Here is an 18,810-nt window from a genome sequence, read left to right as displayed (position 1 = left end):
CTTGGAAAAAATGGCTGCTCTGGCAATTGGACTCTATGGCGTTGAAGTCCCTTCCCTCCCCAAACCCCGCCCTCCTCAGGCTCCGCCCCCAAAATCTCCCACTGGTAGTGAAGAGGGACCTGGCAACCCTACATATGGAGCAATGTCTCACCTGCAGCTTATTTTTATCATCTTGAGTCTATTAATTATAGGAAGGCCTTTACCCTTGCTAGATGCCAGGCCCTACCATTTAATTATATCATAAAGATCAGTAAAAAAAGTAAAACTTGACCTATTACACTGCTTGATGTATGTGTGTGTGTGTGTGTGTTAAGTGCCGTCAAGTCGCTTCCGACTCATGGCGACCCCATGAATCAGTCCTCTAAAATGTCCTATCTTTGAAAGCCTTGCTCAGATCTTGCAAATTGAGGACTGTGGCTTCCTTTATTGAGTCCGTCCATCTCTTGTTGGGTCTTCCTCTTTTCCTGCTGCCCTCAACTTTTCCTAGCTTGATGTATACACATCCTTAAGAGCCCGACATGCAACAGAAGGTGAGACATGGAAGCCACGTTCTAGTATATGAAATAAACATACAGGGAGCTTCACTATACTAGAAGGGCTTTTATACGTTTTTTTTAGTGTTCTTTATGATATAATTTTATTATTAGGATGTGTGCTAAACTATAACTATATTACTGACCACTGAGGAAGGCCTTCTTAGGCCGAAACGCGTCTGGTCCTTTTTTGGATCCTACTTTGGTCAATATAAGACTGTACATCGCAGGTGTTTATGTTTGTATATATTGAATGTGAAAGTTTTGCCTATGCTAGAGGCCTATGTTTTTAACTTGAATGTGCACCTTATTAAAATTTATATATTTGTAATTTGAGCATTTTTCAGCTCAACCTCTTCGGTCTGGTCTCACTGAACCGCCACGGGCCATTTCCATTTGCTTGGGCGCTAGGCACCTCGGATGCTCTTTGGTAGACTGAACGATTAAATCAACGAAAATAAATATATGTAGTGATATGGTAAAGCACTCTATATGTTCTTTAGGGCACTGCCGTTTTCCCTCAACCGCTTGGGGTAAAATGGGCTGACCGAACCCCCCATGGCAGCCTGTTGTCGAAAAACCCACGAGAACCTGCCTCCCTGTGTATTAGATTAGCAAACCCTGTAATATTGAAAATGGAATCCCTGACAATGTATAGCCTATTAGGATTTTCTATTCTATTCATTTACCGTTTCCTGGACTCAGGTAAGTGTCATGAAATTGCTTTATAATAGTTTTTTTTTTTTGCCAGATGTTTCACTCTTCCTGGAGGAGTCTGATGCTGCTAATATTTCATCCACTAATCTACAGAGCGCAGGCCCCGGGTAGGTTAGCCAAAATGAACAGCCACGTTTGTGCTTCCTTTGTTTTTCTTTTCTCATATTCTGCACAGGCACACAATTTGCTTTCCCGGTGCAATGGGAAAAATTGGTATGCAGCGGCAAGATAAAAAGAACTCAGGCACCGCCTGGTTTATGGCTGATCCCATAAATACTTTTGAAAAATAGACTAGCTAAACAACAGCCCAATTCCCAAATGGGAATGAGGAAAAAATGTCTTAAAATCTCAGGGCTTGAAGACCTATATTTCATTTACTCTTATTACTGTTATGTTGATTACGGCTGCTTCAAACACAATCCTCTTGAGAACTTCCATGAATGGTGAAAATCATGTAGTTTGCCACATACGATAATCACAGATGCTTAAGGTTGCCAACCTCCAGGTACTAGCTGGAGATCTTCTGCTATTACAACTGATCTCCAGCCGATAGAGATCAGTTCACCTGGAGAAAAAGGCCGCGTTGGCAATTGGACTCTATGGCATTGACGCCTCTCCCCAAACCCTGCCCTCGTCAGGCTCTGCCCCAATAACCTCCCACCAGTGGCGAAGAGGGACCTGGCAACCCTACTCACCATATACGTACACCTCAGGGTCAACTGCTATTTCCATGCACATGTGCATGAAGTGAAATAACCGACTTGCGCAAGCAGTTTGGGTGACAATCTGCATGTGGGTTTCTGTGGGTTTAGCCTCCTTAGAAGTGCTTCCCCTATAGATAGGGTTACCAGCTCTGGGTTGGGAAATTCCTTGAGAGGGGTGAAGCCTGGGTAGGGTGGGGTTTGGAGAAGTATAGCGCTTAAAATTAAAATGAAAGTAACAATTAATTAAAAAAACTTCATAGTTTCAGAAGGGTAGGCATGTTGGTCGGCAGTAGAAGAGCTAGATTTCAGTCCAGTAGCACCTTACAGTCTGACAAGATTTTGGGAATATAAGCTTTTGAGAGTCAAAGTTGACGAAGGGAGCTTTGACTCTTGAAAGCATATCTCCCCAAAATCTTGACGGTCTCTAAGGTGCTACTGGACTTAAATCTATAGAATCATAGAGTTGGAAGGGACCACCAGGGTCATCTCGTCCAACCCCCTGCACAATGCAGGAAATTCACAACTTCCTCCCCCACACACCCCAAGGGACCCCTACTCCATGCCCAGAAGATGTCCAAGATGCCCTCCCTCTCATGATCTGCCTATGGTCATAGAATCAGCATTGCTGACAGATGGCCATCTAGCCTCTGCTTAAAAACCTCCAGGGAAGGAGAGCTTACCACCTCCCGAGGAAGCCTGTTCCACTGAGGAACCACTTTGACTATTAGAAAATTCTTCCTGATGTCTAGACGGAAACTCTTTTGGTTTAATTTCAACCCGTTGGTTCAGGTCTGACCTTCTGGGGCAACAGAAAACAACTCGGCACCATCTAGCTCTAAAAAATTTCAGTGTGCCCTAGTTGTCAATATACTGTTTATTGATGTTATATATATATAACTAGGACAGTCCTAGTTGCTTCAATAATCGTGAACTTCTGGAGGATGTTTGAAACCAAACTTCTAATATTTCTGATAATCTATGTAGTATTAAGTCTCCTATTATCCAGTGAGATGAGCGAGAGGCACTTCGTCTGACGTATTTTTTTCTTTCTATCATATTTCTTCCTGTTTTCTATAAGTGGCAAATGATCTTCAGTAAGGCTGGTTTATTGTGGGGTAGTATGTCTAATCCATGGTTTCTAAACGTTTGCTTCTCGGTGGGTCAATAACATTTTACTCTCCAAACCACTTTGAGAAGCATTTTCGAAATATTGTATGTGTAATACCCTCCCCCTGGATAGGTTATGATTTATCTACTGCGGGGTCCATTTCATCTTTAAACTCTCCCACTAGCGGTACTTCCTCTTCTACAAAAATCTTCAAGCAATCGATAAATTCTCTGGAAGGTTTTTTTATGTCTAGTATTGGGAGCATATATGGATCGTATGGTAGTATTTTTGTTTGCAATCGTTCTTTTAACCAGCAGTATCTTCTTTTGGGATCAATAACCATAGTCGGCTTCTTCTCTTATTCAGATTAAGACCACTCTTCCTTTTGTTACTGCAGAAGGCACAAAATAGTTTTCATTTTAGTAAGTTATTCACTGAACATTAAATTGTTTTATATGTTTTGTGCAGGAACCTGATATCTTCCTCATCCTATGCTTTCAGTGTGTTTTTCTGGAACCACTCTGAAGTTTAGTGGTTTCCCCCCTAGGGTTGCCATTAGCCAGGCAGTAGCAGAAGATCTCCTGCTATTACCACTAATCTCCAGCCAATAGAGATCAGATCACCTAGAGGAAATGGCCGCCTTTGGCAATTGGACTCTATGGCCTTGAAGTCCCTCCCATCCCCAAACCCCACCCTCAGGCTCCGCCCCAAAAACCTCCCGCCGGTTGTGAAGAGGGACCTGGCAACCCTATTTCCCCCCAATATAATTATTAGGCCTATTCAACCTAATTTTAATATTTACTTGAGCAATACATTAATTATGTTCTGTTTTTAAACACTCTAATGACAAATTATGTTGTTTTACCATTTTGTGAACCCTGCTAGATTTCCCATATATTCTTGAACTTGCCTTCCAAAGAGCTTATCAATTTATTTTGCATGCTATTGTCTCTTTCTCTTATCTGCTTTCATTCTTTGTGTCTCGTCTTCTAGCTTAGTTTCTGATGTCTTTTCTCAATTCTGTAATCTTTTATCATTTAAATTTTGCTTCTCTTTCAGCGTTTCTTAAAAACTTATTTTTTTCCTCTTCCATTTTAAAACAATCTTCTCTTCTGTTAACTTCATTGGAGAATATTCGTGGAAGTGCCTCATTGTCTTTGAAATCCATCTTTACCCATTTTGGCTTAATTTTTTTAAACTTAATTGTTGATTGCCATAAGTTTACATATAATTAAGACAAATTAATAAAATTCAAGTTAGTATCAAATAGCTTATCTCCCAGATTGACTGCATTTAGTTAATTAACATACCTATAAGAAAATTCAGGTGGATGGCTGGGAAAGTCTGCAATAGTAGAACAACATTTGAGTCCAGTAGTTCCTTACTGGAACTGAAAAAGACAGTCATGCTAGGAAAAGTTGAGGGCAGCAGGAAAAGAGGAAGACCCAACAAGAGATGGAGTGACTCAATAAAGGAAGCCACGGCCCTCAATTTGCAAGATCTGAGCAAGGCTGTCAAAGATAGGACATTTTGGAGGACATTGATTCATAGGGTCGCCATGAGTCGGAAACGACTTGACAGCACTTAACACACAGTTTCTTAAAGACCAACAAAATTTTCCAGCTTTCAGGAGTCAAAACTCTCTTTGTCAGAACATCCGTTGAAGTGATCTTGGACTCATAAAACCTTGTGTGTGTGTGTTAAGTGCCGTCAAGTTGCTTCCGACTCATGGTGGCCCTATGAATCAATGTCCTCCAAAACGTCTTCTCAACATTTTCAAACTGTGACTAGCCCAAGGTCACCCAGCTGGCTTCATGGGGAGGAGTGGGGAAACCAACCGAGTCCACCAGATTAGAGTCCACCGCTCATGTGGAGGAGTGGGGAATCAAACCCGGTTCTCCAGATCAGAGTCCGCCGCTCTTAATTACTATACCACATTGGCTGCAATGGTTCAATTAAAGTTTGGTTAGTGTGATTGTCTGAACGCAGGCTAGTTAGCGAGTGTCCATCATATCAGGATCCGAAGTTGGTTTATTAACTGCAGTTAGCCTTAGCTGTGGTTTCACATGATGCTTTTTCATAGACAACCTGGTGTTAAACTTGGCTTATTCCCTGCTGATACCCTCTGAACTGAGCCAGTGATTCACAGATCGAAGTCTACTTTCTTGGTGGGCATTTGTGCGAGCACTGGAAACATGTGTTTCATCCAGGTTTTGTTGCATGGTGTAAAGTTTCTCAGACCCCTTACGTGTTAGTGTTCAGAATAAAATTCTGTTCTTCTGGATGTCTCCCCCCCTCCTGTGTTTGCTGCAGTTGATAAGCTGTCTTCTAAGACATTTGAATAACATCTCTGTAGTTCTTTTAACATCTTTTTTTTTTACAATGACTCACGCATAAGAATGTTCCTCATCTTGCAGCCTTTCATCGTGTTTTATTCCCTTCCATGTATACCTGTTTTTTTGTGGGGTTTTTTTGTACAGATTGCTGGTTTTAATGTGTGGATTAGTCATCGAACTCAGCATACTTGAGACCTCGCAAACATCTGTGTTGTTGCCGAAAGATACCTTTTTCCCACCTAGAGGAGTGGGCTTTTACAATCTCTTTTTTAAAAAAAATAAAGATCTCAAAACAAAAAGGGAAAAGAGAAGGATTTAAAATGTGGAATTCACTGCCAGAGGGCATAGTGATCGCTATAGGCAGATACAGCTTTAAAAGGGGATCATGGAAGACAGGTTTATCAGAGGCTACGAGCTACGATGGCATAAGGGAACCACCACATTAAGAGACAACCTCTGAATACCAGCGCCAGGAGGCAACATTGGGGAAGGCCTCTATGCCGTGTAGAGCTCTTTGCCACTGGTGAAAGGTTTTTGGGGCAGAGCCTGAAAAGGACAAGGTTTGGGGAGGGGACAGACTTCAATGCCATAGAGTCCAGTTGCCAAAGCAGATCTCCAGCTAGCACCTGAAGGTTGGCAACCCTAGGTCCTGCTTGCCCCCAAATCATTCAGGAAGGTCACAGTTTGGGTTTTCCTTTGAGCAGGATTGTTCCACACTTTTAGCCCCTTCGCTGATGTGAATGGGCCGAGCAGCTGTCCTTCTTCGAGGCCCCACTGTCCCATGGTCCTTTTAAAGGATTTAATTATTATTTACCCAGCTTACCGTTGGGTTTAAAGGACTTGTTAAGGGTTTAAACCGTCATTTAGTAAGTGCGTTAATTGATATGGCAAGGAATATCTCCAGGTATCTTCCTAAATGCCAATTATCTGGCTCAACATTCCTGGCAATTTGAGTTTGTTAGTAAGAATCTAATTACACTAGTTTACTGCTGATGGAATTACGCGAAGAGTAGAATTCTCTCTTACATACTTATTAGGTTGCCATAAGTGATCCTTAGCAGTCTGTTGCTATTCAATTAACAAGTAATAACTTTCTTAATGAACTTAATTGAAAATGCTTATATGAGTCATGCACCTTTGCGGGGGAAAAAACGCTGTTCTCGGGGTACTTTTCCAACGTGCCCTTTCTGTTTGCTTAACAAGAACAAAATTGCGAGCGTTATCCAAGATGGAAAAGACAGGAAGACGTGAACTTGAGTGTGCGCGCCGGATGCTGCTGTTTAAGATGATTTGGCCTCCTTTAATTTTGTCGGGGTTTGGGTCAGTGTGCGTGGGAGGAAAGGGGAGAATCTAGCTAATTCCCACAAACACATACTCTCCCTGGCCTGTGATAGCCTTCTCTACCGAGTCCGCAAGGGCAGATCCACGTAACTACTTTCCTTGCCCATAGTTTCAAAACAAAAGAGAAAGCATCAATCTGATATTATTTTAATAACTGTAAAGATAGCTGTTGACCTCTCAGCCTTATTTTGCAGCCTACTCTAATGATGCTACCGCCTGAGAGCCAGCGTGGTGTAGTGGTTAAGAGCGGTAATTTGGAGTGGTGGACTCTGATCTGGAGAACCGGGCTTGATTCCCCACTCCTCCACATGAGCAGCAGAGGCTAATCTGGTGAACTGGGTTGGTTTCCCCATTCCTATCCATGAAGCCAGCTGGGTGACCTTGGGATAGTCACAGCTCTGTTAGAGCTCTCTCAGCCCTGCCTACCTCACAGGGTGTCTGTTGTGGGGAGGGGATTGTAAGCCGGTTTGATTCTTCCTTAAGCGGTAGAGAAAGTCAGCATATAAAAACCACCTCTTTCTTCTTCTTTGGCATTGGATCACTTTCAAAATGATTAAGGTTGCCAGCATTGGGTTGGAAAATACCTGGAGATTTTTGGGGTGGAACCTGGGGATGGTGAGGTTTGGAGAGGGGAGGGACCTCGGTGGGGAATATTGCTATAAAGTCCACCCTCCATAACTGCCCTTCTCTCCAGGGGAACTGATCTCTATTGTCTGGAGATAAACTGTAATTCTCAGGGATCTCCAGTCCCCACCTGGAGGTTGTCAATACTAGATGGAGATGCTAAGGTCCCTCTTCGCCACCGGTGGGAGGTTTTGGGGGCAGAGCCTGAAGAGGGCAGGGTTTGGGGAGGGATTTCAATGCCATAGAGTCCAATTGCCAAAGCAGCCATTTTCTCCAGGTGAACTGACCTCTATAGGCTGGAGATCAGTTGTGATAGCAGGAGATCTCCAGCTAGTACCTGGAGGTTGGCAACCCTACTGATCGTGGATCTGAAGAAATGAGCTCCAACTCACAAAAGCATGGGCCGGAATAAGCTTTCTTTATCCTTAAGGTGCCACTGGACTCTTATGCTATTTTGCTGCTACAGATTGACATGGCTGCCCATTTGGATTTCCTGGCAGGAGGAGCCGTATCCCAGCTCTCGGCTAGATAGTTTCTGAGACAGCTAACAAAATTCATGTTAAAAACATAAAATTGCATCCACCGAATATTGTTGAAACATCCCTTAACTCCTCCCAAATTAACCATGTAAAATGTTAAAAAACCAGCCTAGAGAAATAGTTTGAAAGCAAGATATTACAAGCCCATAGCAAAACAAATCACGGAGGAAGTAGGAATTTTCTTTTAAATGCATGTCATTCTGAATCTTAATGGCTTCCTTCAATGGATGTGTAAACATACCTCGTTTTACTGGAAACTGCATTGCTAAATCCCACTGTAAGCATTGCTTCCGAAGTCCTTGTTGCTCGTTGGTTTCCCCCCCCCCTTCTTCTTTTACTGCTCCCTTTTTAGCGGTTCCAGACATTTGATGTGGGAGCAAATGATAGAAATATGATTTTGGATGCTTTTAATGATCTAAAAGTCATTATTACAATCATGGCTTAAGGGGAAAAACACACAGGCATTTAGTGTCTCTCTCTCTCTCTCTCTTGGTAGACATTTGTTATAAATAGACATTTCCCTTGTTCGTACATTGACATAATTTCTTATCCTCTTCTCTTGGGCCTAATTCCCATTAAATGTGGCAGATGTGTCTGCTTTTTAGACACCAGTTTCTTGTGGTGAGAATACAGAGTCTTAAGTGAAGTTATGTGTGTACATGTCTGAAAGCGGAGGGTCATAGAGTTGACCCACATGGCTACAGCACGGCTATCGAGATGTCCCGTCTCCATAGGCTGGTAGGGAAGAACCAGTGCTTGTGGTAAACACTGGCATCAGCAATGTTGGGAAGTATAGTCCTGGAGAAAAAAATCTAGAAAGATGTAGACAAGCTGGAACATGTACAGAAGAGGGCAACAAAGATGGTGAGGGGTGCCGAGTTGTTTTCTGTTGCTCAAGGTTGGACCAGAACCAACGGGTTGAAATTGAATCGAAAGAGATCCCATCTAAACATTAGGAAGAATTTTCTAACAGTTAGAGCAGCTCCTCGGTGCAACAGGCTTCCTCGGGAGGTGGTGAGCACTCCTTCCCTGGAGGTTTTTAAGCAGAGGCTAGATGGCCATCTGTCAGCAATGCTGATTCTATGACCTTAGGCAGATCATGAGAGGGAGGGCATCTTGGCCATCTTCTGGGTATGGAGTATGGGTCACTGGGTGTGTGGAGAGGGAGGTAGTTTGGGATTTCCTGCATTGTGCAGGGGGTGGACTAGATGACCCTGGTGGTCCCTTCCAACTCTATCATTCTATGATTCTCTTGGTTGGTAGACTGGAAGTAAAGTAGAAATCTCAGTGCCTGTGGGCATGAGGATACTTGATTTATTAGCTAGTTGCCTCTTAAAGGAAAAAGTGAGTTAGGGAGGCCAAGTTGCTCACTATGGTGGGCAACTTCCTGCCCCCATGGTCTAGGTTGATTGAGCAACAGGAGCAAAACTTGGGGGGGAAACCATCGTGACCCTCTAGTAATTTCCGAAGTCTCTATGGTAAAAACCATAGAGTGCTGGAATTCCTAGAGTATTGTTGAAGCTGTGGCATCACTGCCTGGTACGCAACCAGAAGCGATGTCACGGTTGTCGTGTGATGCTAGTTTGTAGAGCAGTGGTTCCCAACCTTTTTTTGACCAGGGACCACTAGGACTTTTTTGTTCGGTGCAGGGACCCCAAGGTTCAAAATAAAAATTCCGAGAATTTGAAAATAAACTTTAATCATAAGTGTTAGTTAAACATTAAACTTAGAATAATATTTGAATATATATTTTTATAATAGAGAACTTTTAATTGAAAATATTAATTTATTATGGGTTTATAACTTTGTTTCGCGGACCTTAATTTAGTTCTCGCGGACCCCTGGGGGTCCATGGACCCCTGGTTGGGAACCAGTGTTGTAGAGCCTCTGCCTACCCATTTCTTCCAGGGATTGCCAACGGCTGGTAACCATAATGATTGAGAGAAGGTCCTGACCTAACAACCTGAGGCCAGAATGGAGCAAGATTAAGTTCCACCCTGATTTATGAGCCCAACAGTAGTGTATTGGTAGGTGGGTTGATGGTTTCTTGTGCTATTCCAGTTTAATAAATGACCCAGCACCAGATACTGTGTACAGTTCTGGTCACCACACCTAAAAAAGGATATTACAGAGCTTGAGAAGGTGCAGAAACGAGCAACCAAAATGATTAAGGAACTAGAGCAACTGTCCTATGGGGAGCGGTTAAGACAGGGCTGTTTAGCTTGGAAAGAAGGCGGCTAAGGGGAGACATGATAGAGGTCTATAAAATTATGCATGGTTTGGAGAGAGTGGACAGGGAGAAGTTTTTCTCCCTCTCCCATAATACTAGAACGCGGGGTCATCTGTTGAAGCTGGAGGGTGGCAGATTCAAAACAGATAAAAGGAAGTATTTTTTCACACAACACAGAGTTAAATTGTGGAACTCCCTGCCCCAGGATGTGGTGATGGCTGCCAACTTGGAAGGCTTTAAGAGGGGGGTGGACATATTCATGGAGGAAAGGGGTATCCATGGCTATCAGTTAAAATGGATACTAGTCATGATGCATACCTATCCTCTCTAGTATCAGAGGAGCATGCCTATTATATTAGGTGCTGTGGAGCACAGGCAGGATGGTGCTGCTGCAGTCGTCTTGTTTGGGGGCTTCCTAGAGGCCCCTGGTTGGCCGCTGTGTGAACAGACTGCTGGACTTTATGGGCCTTGGTCTGATCCAGCAGGGCCTTATGTTACGTTCTTAGATCTCTTCTGTATTGACAAGGGTGATTTCAGTTATGTTCTTCTGTTGAATAGTGTTATCTTAGTGGAAAAGACTATTAATGAGGATATTTGGGTATTTATGTTTACGGTGTTATGCTCTGATGTGACACTTGGTAGTTATATTCCTGCAACATGGGCAAAAGGGCAAACATCTGAGTGGATCTTAATGAAAATGGAAACGGAACTTGATGAGTCTTCATGATACAACAATATTTCTAATTAAAATTATATTAAAACTATAATTTTTTTCCTACTGCACACCTCTGCTTAGGATTGCTTTAATAGTAAATGTGATTCAGAAGAGAGGGGGTGGTGGCGGTGAATGTTAGATGAAGATGATGAAGAAGAGTTGGTTTTTATATGCTGATTTTCTCTACCACTTAAGGAAGAATCAAACCAGTTTACAATCACCTTCCCTTCCCCTCCCCACAACAGACACCCTCTGAAGTAGGTCGGGGTGAGAGCGCTCCAAGAGAGCTGTGACTAGCCCAAGGTCACCCAGCTGGCTTCATGTGGAGGAGTGGGGAAACCAACCCAGTTCACCAGATTAGCCTCCGCCGCCCATGTGGAGGAGTGGGGAATCAACCCCGGTTCTCCAGATTAGAGTCCGCTGCTCCAAACCACCGCTGTTAACCACTACACCACGCTGTGAAAAGGGGTCAGCAGCTTTGTATTCTTTTAAATAGTTGGAATTTAATAGGCAGTTGGGCAAAATGCCAACGTGTGGTCCTCTGGGCAAAACATACCATTGATTCCATTGGGAAGAGTAACTGGGGGGGGGGGCTTTTTCTTCAACTTCCCAGTACCTGGATTTATCGCCACAATAACCTCATAGAGAAGAATAACTTCTGTCCACAATAACCTCATAGAGAAGAATAACTTCTGTCCTCTTTCATGCCATTTGCTTGCATATTAATGGGTCCCTTAGTACTCACTGAATTGAAAGACCTTAATGGTCCCTCCGCAGCGAGTTGGCAGCAGTCAGAGGGTCAAAAACACATAAATACTGCTTGAAAAAAAGACGGTGTAATTGTGCATTAAAATATATTCCGGCTCTTATGAATATCTGAGGACAATTTAAGCGAAGCGGAGTGAAATTACGACTAATGGGCTAGTTACAAACATCCCGATAAGAGGAATGGCGGGAGTTCAGACTGTCAATTTTAGGCACGGCGCTGGGCTGGGAAGAGACAGGGCAGAAGATGTTATCTGCGCGGAAGAGCTTTTTAACTAAATAAAGCCAAATGAACTTAAAAATAGAAAACCTCACAATTATGAGGTCAAGGGTGGGTGCTGTATTCCAATAATGAGGCTTTGACTCTCATGGTTTTAATTCCCCCCCCCAACCCATAGTTTATTTTTAAATATCCTGCATGTTTTGTCCTAACACCCCAAGAGCTGAGCTAAATTCATTTTTCTTTGTCATAGCCTATTCCAGCTTTTCTCCAAGGAGTTCAGGGCATGGGGTTATTCTATTTCCGACCTGACACCCCAAACCGGTGAGGCCCGATTTGAAACACAGCGCTGGAAAAAACTTAACGTATGGGACGACTTTGCACCGTCGCAATTTTGTCGTCTGAAACGGGCTACCCGCCCACCCAAAGCAGCTGGGCATGCTTAGCACGCCAGTGCAACACCCCGGGGGATTCCAACCTTCAGGTAGAGTTTGGCAATCTCCTGGACTTGCAGTTCATCTCCAGACTACAGAGGACCGTTGCCCTGGAGGAAATGGCTGTTTTAAAGGGTAGATTCTATGGCTGTGGCTTCTATCCTCCCCAAACTCCATCCAGCGTGGTGTAGTGGTTAAGAGCGGCGGTTTGGAGCCGGTAGACTGAGCTGGAGAACCGGGTTTTGATGCCCCTCTCCTCCACATGAGCTGCGGAGGCTAATCTGGTGAACCGGGTTGGTTTCCCCGCTCCTACACACAAAGCCAGCTGGGTGACCTTGGGCAAGTTACAGCTGTTAGAGCTCTCTCAGCCCCACCTACCTCACAGGATGTCTGTTGTGGGGAGGGGAAGGGGAGGTGATTGTAAGCTTGTTTGAGTCTCCCTTAAGTGGTAGAGAAAGCCGGCATATAAAAACCAACTCTTCTTCTTCTTCTCATTTCTCTCCCCTGAGGCTGTTGTCTGACCAAGGGTGGATTCAGGCCAGCTTTTCACCAGAACTGATTTTGCCATTCCATGGTAGGAATCAAGTGGAGTTGAGTTGTCTTGAGGGATCCAGTACCTAATAGATGCCAGTGCTCATTGGGCAGGCTAGAGGTTCCCAGTTTGCCTGAAACAGCCCTGTCTCCTGGTATATAGGAACTGATATTCCCACCCCCTTCCAATTCCCACTAGTTCCTTTGATGTTTTATATTCATTTCAGGACTCTTGACGGTTATCTGTACATCCTTCATTTCTGAAGAGTTGGTGTGTTGTTATCAGGCTGGGTGGCAAATGAAACGTGCGCGCAATTTTAAAGCTTCATGGTACCTAGCGGCGGTGAGGAGGGCACGGCTCTATGGCTTCGCAGAACAGACCTGTTAAAGAGAAAGATTGGATTTCTCTCCCCTTCCCTTTGTAAGAAAAGGAATGATCATATATATGAAAAAAAATCAAACTAAATATACAGGCCACAAAGCACCAGGACCAACTCTGGTGAAAATGGTAACACGATGGCCAAAAATATTACTTCACCTATCCAATGATCCAATGAATAGGGCAAGTCTCCTTACTGTAACAGAGATGCCCACTGAACCTGAATTTCCCAGAAATACAAATGTTATCCAGCTTGTGATGCTCACCTTCAATGCAAGACGAGCATTGCTTACGTACATAAGTGCCATCAAATCACAACTGACTTATGGAGACCCCAGTAAGAGGCTTTTAAGGCGAGTGAGAAGCAGAGGTGGTTTGCCATTGCCTTCTTCTGCAGAGTCTTCCTTGGTGGCCTCCCATCCAAGTATTGACCTTGAACACATGAAGCTGCCTTATACTGAATCAGATGCTTGGTCCATCAAAGTCAGTATTGTCTACTCAGACCGGCAGTGGCTCTCCAGGGTCTCAGTCAGGGGTCTTTCACATCACCTACTTGCCTAATCCCTTTAACTGGAGGTGCGGGGGTTGTAGCTGGGACCTCTGCATGCCAAGCAGACACTCTACCACAGAGCCATGGCCTCTCCCTGTTTAGCTTCTGAGATCTAACAAGGTTAGGCTATACCATGCTGCCTTCTTTCCAAGAAAGCATACAACAAATAGCTTGGCTTTCTCAGGCTTCATTCTGAATGGAGCTGGTGGGAGGGGGGTCTTATCTTTACTGTACAGGAGTACAGGAGTGGGGTCTTTAGTGTTATGAATATACAATTTTTTCCCATTCATTTCCATAAGTCTAGCACAGGAAATTCTTTGGTTGGTTTCTGTTTACAATTTCTCTATGCGCAGTCAAGAGAGGTGGCCTGCTACAGTTGAATAGTTTATTTTGACTTTACATGCGGTGTTAAAAACCCAAAGGACGTATTATTTACACATCCACAATACAAGTTTACAAGATATCTATACATGTTAAAGTACTCTATATAGTCTGTATAGAGCAGCTTCCTTTCAGGGTTACTTTTTTTTATGCTGTACCATTAAAAAAGATACAATCTGCATTTACCTTTGCACAAATGGATAAAACATTAAAAAAAGACCAAAATTATAAATTAACAGAATAAAGACTATGTTGAATGTTAGAGATTTCAACATAAATACTGAGAGAAACTCACATTACCATCTAACAAGGCAGCACAATGTTACAGAAAGTTATTTGGGGTCACACAGTAACATTTATGTTTCGTTTTCACACAAGTATGTATTATTAATTAATATTTGCAAAGTAAAATCAATTCAGTTTTGTCATTTGATTCTTTTGTTTGTTCAGAATTTAAAATGATTAAAACAGTTTTAGTTGCGAGACTGAAATGTTTTAAGAACGAACAACCCTAGGAATTTTCTGTCTGGACTTTTTTGGGAAGTGAAAAGGTCCTTAACAATCAACGTATGGAATGGAAAAGGAGAAAAATTCGGTATAGTAAGAAAAAGGGTCCCTTCTGTTTCAGAGAGGCAAATGCCTTTTTGAAAAACTCGATACCTACAAGAAATCAGCGTCTCGGGTTGAAGTTTCTTGGGCAAAAGGTTCACGAATATTCCACTGTACCAGCTATGATCATGGCAACGTTCAACAAGCAACTGGCGAGTTATCATTTGCAAGCTAAAAATCACCATCTGCGATGAAGATCAGCTGCAAATGTCTACTGCAGAAACCAACTAAATAGCTTATGTAATTTCAGCAGGTGTTCCATTACCCTACAAATTCTCAAATGATTTCACATTATAACTGTTTGATCCTTAAGCGATTTAGGGTGGAATGTTTGACATGGTGAGGCTGATTTAATGTCGCTGTCTCCTTGGCTTGTAGGCTGCTTCTTCGTCGTTTAATTAATCGTTCTTGCGGGGATAATTTTCCCACACTCCCCCGACCCCCTTGTTGCTTTTCGGATATTACTGAGAGAACTTAATAGCTTGCACTTGGGGAAACACAGGATGCACTTTAAAACACTTGACAGAGTTTTAAGTCTTACCTTTCCTTTTTTTTTGTCATTTGCGTGAATAAGGCACAAAATGCACAGATCCAGGTAAACTCACATGTAGTATTTACAGAATATTGTCATTACCGGCATGACTTGGGATAACCCACAAATGGAGTGACTGTGCTGCTCTCAATTTTTTTTTTTTTTAATGGACGCACCCTGCCAAAGTCAACCGGGCTCACCTTGCCTTCTGCTGGAAAAGGGGCTTTACTATGGGGTGGCACAAACGTCCATTTATCCTCTTTTCCTCACAGACACATAGCTTTTGCAAGTTTCACCTCCTAAGTTTTCAGAGTACAAAGTACCCTTCTTGAGAGTATGAGCTGTCGATGGGGACACGAGGAGACATAATTCCCTTCTTACTCCCAACTTCAGTCCTGGTTTTTCTGCATGTGATGATGCTAAGAGAGAAGAGTCTGGATCTGCCGTTCTCTTTACCTTAGCTAAAGAAACATGGGTCGATGTGTTCCTGACTGGGTAGCTCAAACAATGCAGCGGGGCAATGACACAATCTCCATATTCTGGAACAATGTTTGGGTGTGTATGTCTCTCTCTCTTGCTTGGGAATGCCATGCTACCTTTCTCATTGCTCTTCTTGGTGCCATGTCTGTCTTGTATCTCATTTGGGGTATGCAGATGTGTGCGGATCCGAATTGGGGGAGTTCGGACTTCGGTAAAATTCAGATTCAGCAAAATTTTGATTCGGGAAATGCCGATTTTTTTCCCAACAGCTCTAGTCTTAACCTAATGTGGTCTGTGACTAGGATTCAGAGCCCCCATTTTGGTTGAAGAATCGTGAGACGTAGCTGCCGTTCACGTTCAACACCAGGCAGTAAACTGGGTGAAGGGACTGGTTGTACACTGTGGTCGATCCCTCACAAACGCTACACTTGAAATTTGAAAATCTCAACTTTCTTAGCAGCATTGTTTAGAGCAATGATGTTTGTGCTGTTTTCAACAGTTCTGAGTTTTGCATCGTCCAGAAATCTCGACAGAGCTTCCTACAGTAGATCCACAACGAACCCCATGCACCCCAAAGGAGCCATCTGTTGTACAATGATGCTCCGTGTAAACAAATTCTGAAAGTTTACAAGATGCAGCAAGACAGAATGCCTCGTGTTTGTGACTCACGCACGCGCACACTCACCACACACACACACACACACGCACACAGTTTTATCTGTGTCATAAACAAATACCATCCCATGGAGGAAAAAAAAAGCTACACTTGGACTAGAGACCGAAGATCAGCAAATTGCTTATTAACCAACATACTTATTGAGACGTTATCATTTTCTGACATTTGTGCAAGAGGCAAGGCGAATGCATACATATTAAAATGTTCACATTTCATGGGAAGACTACGCATTATGGCAGTCTCGAATGAACCCCATTTTTTAATATATTTTTTCAAGTATTTGCTCACCAATCTCTCTTTTATGTCTTTCTTCCCCAAGTACTTTGAACAGCTCTTTCAAAAGGTCAACGAGTCCCTCCCCCATTGTGCTACATGTCTCCTCCGCTCCAAACAAAAGAAACGTAATGACCAGCACCTTCCTTTGTTTTGTTTTTAAAATCTGTCGAGCAACTCGAGTCTTGCTTGAAGCCAGACGTGTGGCAAAACAAGATGGCACCGAAGTTAAAGACAGCTTCTTTGGCTGCTTGCTCTCGTTTTTGAGGGCAAGCAAGTCTCTGCCTTAACATCTGTCCCTCAACATCGTCCCAGGGTCTTTTGAGAGAATATGCAAGTCTTAGTAGCTGTACTTGTTCAGTGGTCTGACTGAAGGTGTCTGAGGAACGAATGAGGGCTTGGGTGGCACATCGGGTTTTAGGGAGGGCATCCTCTTTACTCCTGTCCGAGGAAGCGTTCCATTGCTTGTGTAACTGCTCTGCCTGGACAAGGAAGGCTGTAGGTGTACGCTCACCGGCGTCCCTTGCATGTAGTCCGTCTTTGTTCCTGTAGCAGAAGGCATGTATCCCCCGCGGTTAATACTAGGCTGCCTGGATAGCAGCACGCCGTTGGGCGAGTTTAAGTTTTTAGGGAGGGCTGATATAGAATGCCTCTGTGATGAATTTTTGTGATAGCCTCTCTGCCTTTCTAAAGAGGTCATTGGTGCTGCGGGTGTGGTGGTGGGGACGTCCACCCGTTTTGTTGGGCTGTTTCGAGGAAGGGTGGATGGAGGAGAATACAAAGACGCTTCTCTGTTAGGGACTTTCGGGGGGATCTCTGACATTTCCCCCATGGGGTCCAGCTTTAAAGTCTGGTGAGCCACTTGGAGGTCTCCCATGATGGCTTTGGGGTTGTTCGGCGTTTCGTTCAAATGTTTCAGGAAATCGTTTAAGGTATTCCTGGAATCGATGGACCTTCTGTGGTCTCTTTTGCTGGACGGCTTTGTATGTGGGTGGTCCAAGTTCTGCATCTTTTTGTCTGCTTTGTGTGCGTTAGAATTTGAGAAGGACATATTGTAATCGTGGGTAGCGTTCGGGAGGACGATGGCACTGGGGATGTGTCCGTGACTTAAAGGAGAGTGGGGCGGAGGGCTGGATGGAAAAAACTGAGGACTCTTCAGAGGGGCTTCTTTCCTAGAAGCACTGAGGTTGTTTTGTGCTTTGTTCAACTGACTTTTCATGGACTGCAAAGTCTTTTGCTGCAGCACTGGCGTCGATTCGGGGGTTGGAAGAGCCGCCAGTTCTGGGGGTTGGCCTCTGTGGTCCACCATCATCATCGACTTCGTGTCGCCTGTTGGCGGCAGCTCTTTTCTGCTCGTCAGCAGATTTGAATATAGCTTGGGTGAATCAATGTTCTGTTGATACTCCTTGACCGGGCTGTCAAAGAGCCCGTTCAGTTTGGCGAAGCTGCCGCTGGAGTCTGTACACGACTGAGCCGATTCTGCATCTTTGTGTATCTTTCTGGATTTCCTCATAAATATATCCCGGTAACAGTAGACAGCCACTCCCGCAATAAAGGCTCCCAGCAGAAACGCAGCAAAGACACAGGTAATTAGGACATTCATGTGCACCATTTGGTTGGAATCTCCCGACTGCACTTCCCATCTTACACCTACAACAAACACACACGTTATTAATAGATTAGAGCATATCTTACATTACACATTCATAAAATAAAGCTCTGCCTGACTTTGAACTGCCCTAAGCATACCTAACAGAAAGCAAGCACTGTGGCATTTAAAAGAACTATGCATGCTCTTTGGCCTCCTTGAGTTGCGCTAACTTGCTAAAGCTGACAGCGATGATTGAGTAATCCACAATGGATGTAGGAATACTTTTGCATGGTTCGTGTTATCCTCTTATCAAGGAATCGCATGTACCGAATTCACCCCTCTCACCCCACAATGCCTCTAGTATTTTTGATTTGACAGCCATTATAGTTACGGTGGGTCAAAAGCCACATTCCAAGTCTTGCTTTCCCCAGTACTTCTGGCAGGAGAAAAAACTGTTCCTGCCATCCACTCATCCTGGTAACGGTGCTATGTCTCCTCTTGCTTGAAAAACCAATCAAGTTACAACATCATATACTATTTTT

General features: G+C 43.6%; 1 protein-coding gene across 3 annotated transcripts in view; it reads right to left on the bottom strand.

Annotated features, from left to right (window-relative positions):
- Positions 1-16,488: 16,488 nt before the first annotated feature.
- The window catches only part of SEMA6D (semaphorin 6D), a 33,003-nt gene continuing 30,681 nt past the window's right edge, over positions 16,489-18,810 (bottom strand). For all 3 annotated transcript variants that reach the window (XM_056865803.1, XM_056865806.1, XM_056865804.1), the window contains one exon: positions 16,489-18,327. In XM_056865803.1, the coding sequence (XP_056721781.1) occupies positions 17,018-18,327 (1,310 nt within the window). In that variant the 3' untranslated portion in view covers positions 16,489-17,017. The remainder of the gene's footprint in view (positions 18,328-18,810) is intronic.

This window comes from Euleptes europaea, chromosome 20 (assembly GCF_029931775.1).
Source record: "Euleptes europaea isolate rEulEur1 chromosome 20, rEulEur1.hap1, whole genome shotgun sequence".
Taxonomy (NCBI): Eukaryota; Metazoa; Chordata; class Lepidosauria; order Squamata; family Sphaerodactylidae; genus Euleptes; species Euleptes europaea.
The sequence above is the reverse complement of the archived record's forward strand: the minus strand, read 5'-3'. Positions and strand labels throughout refer to the sequence as shown.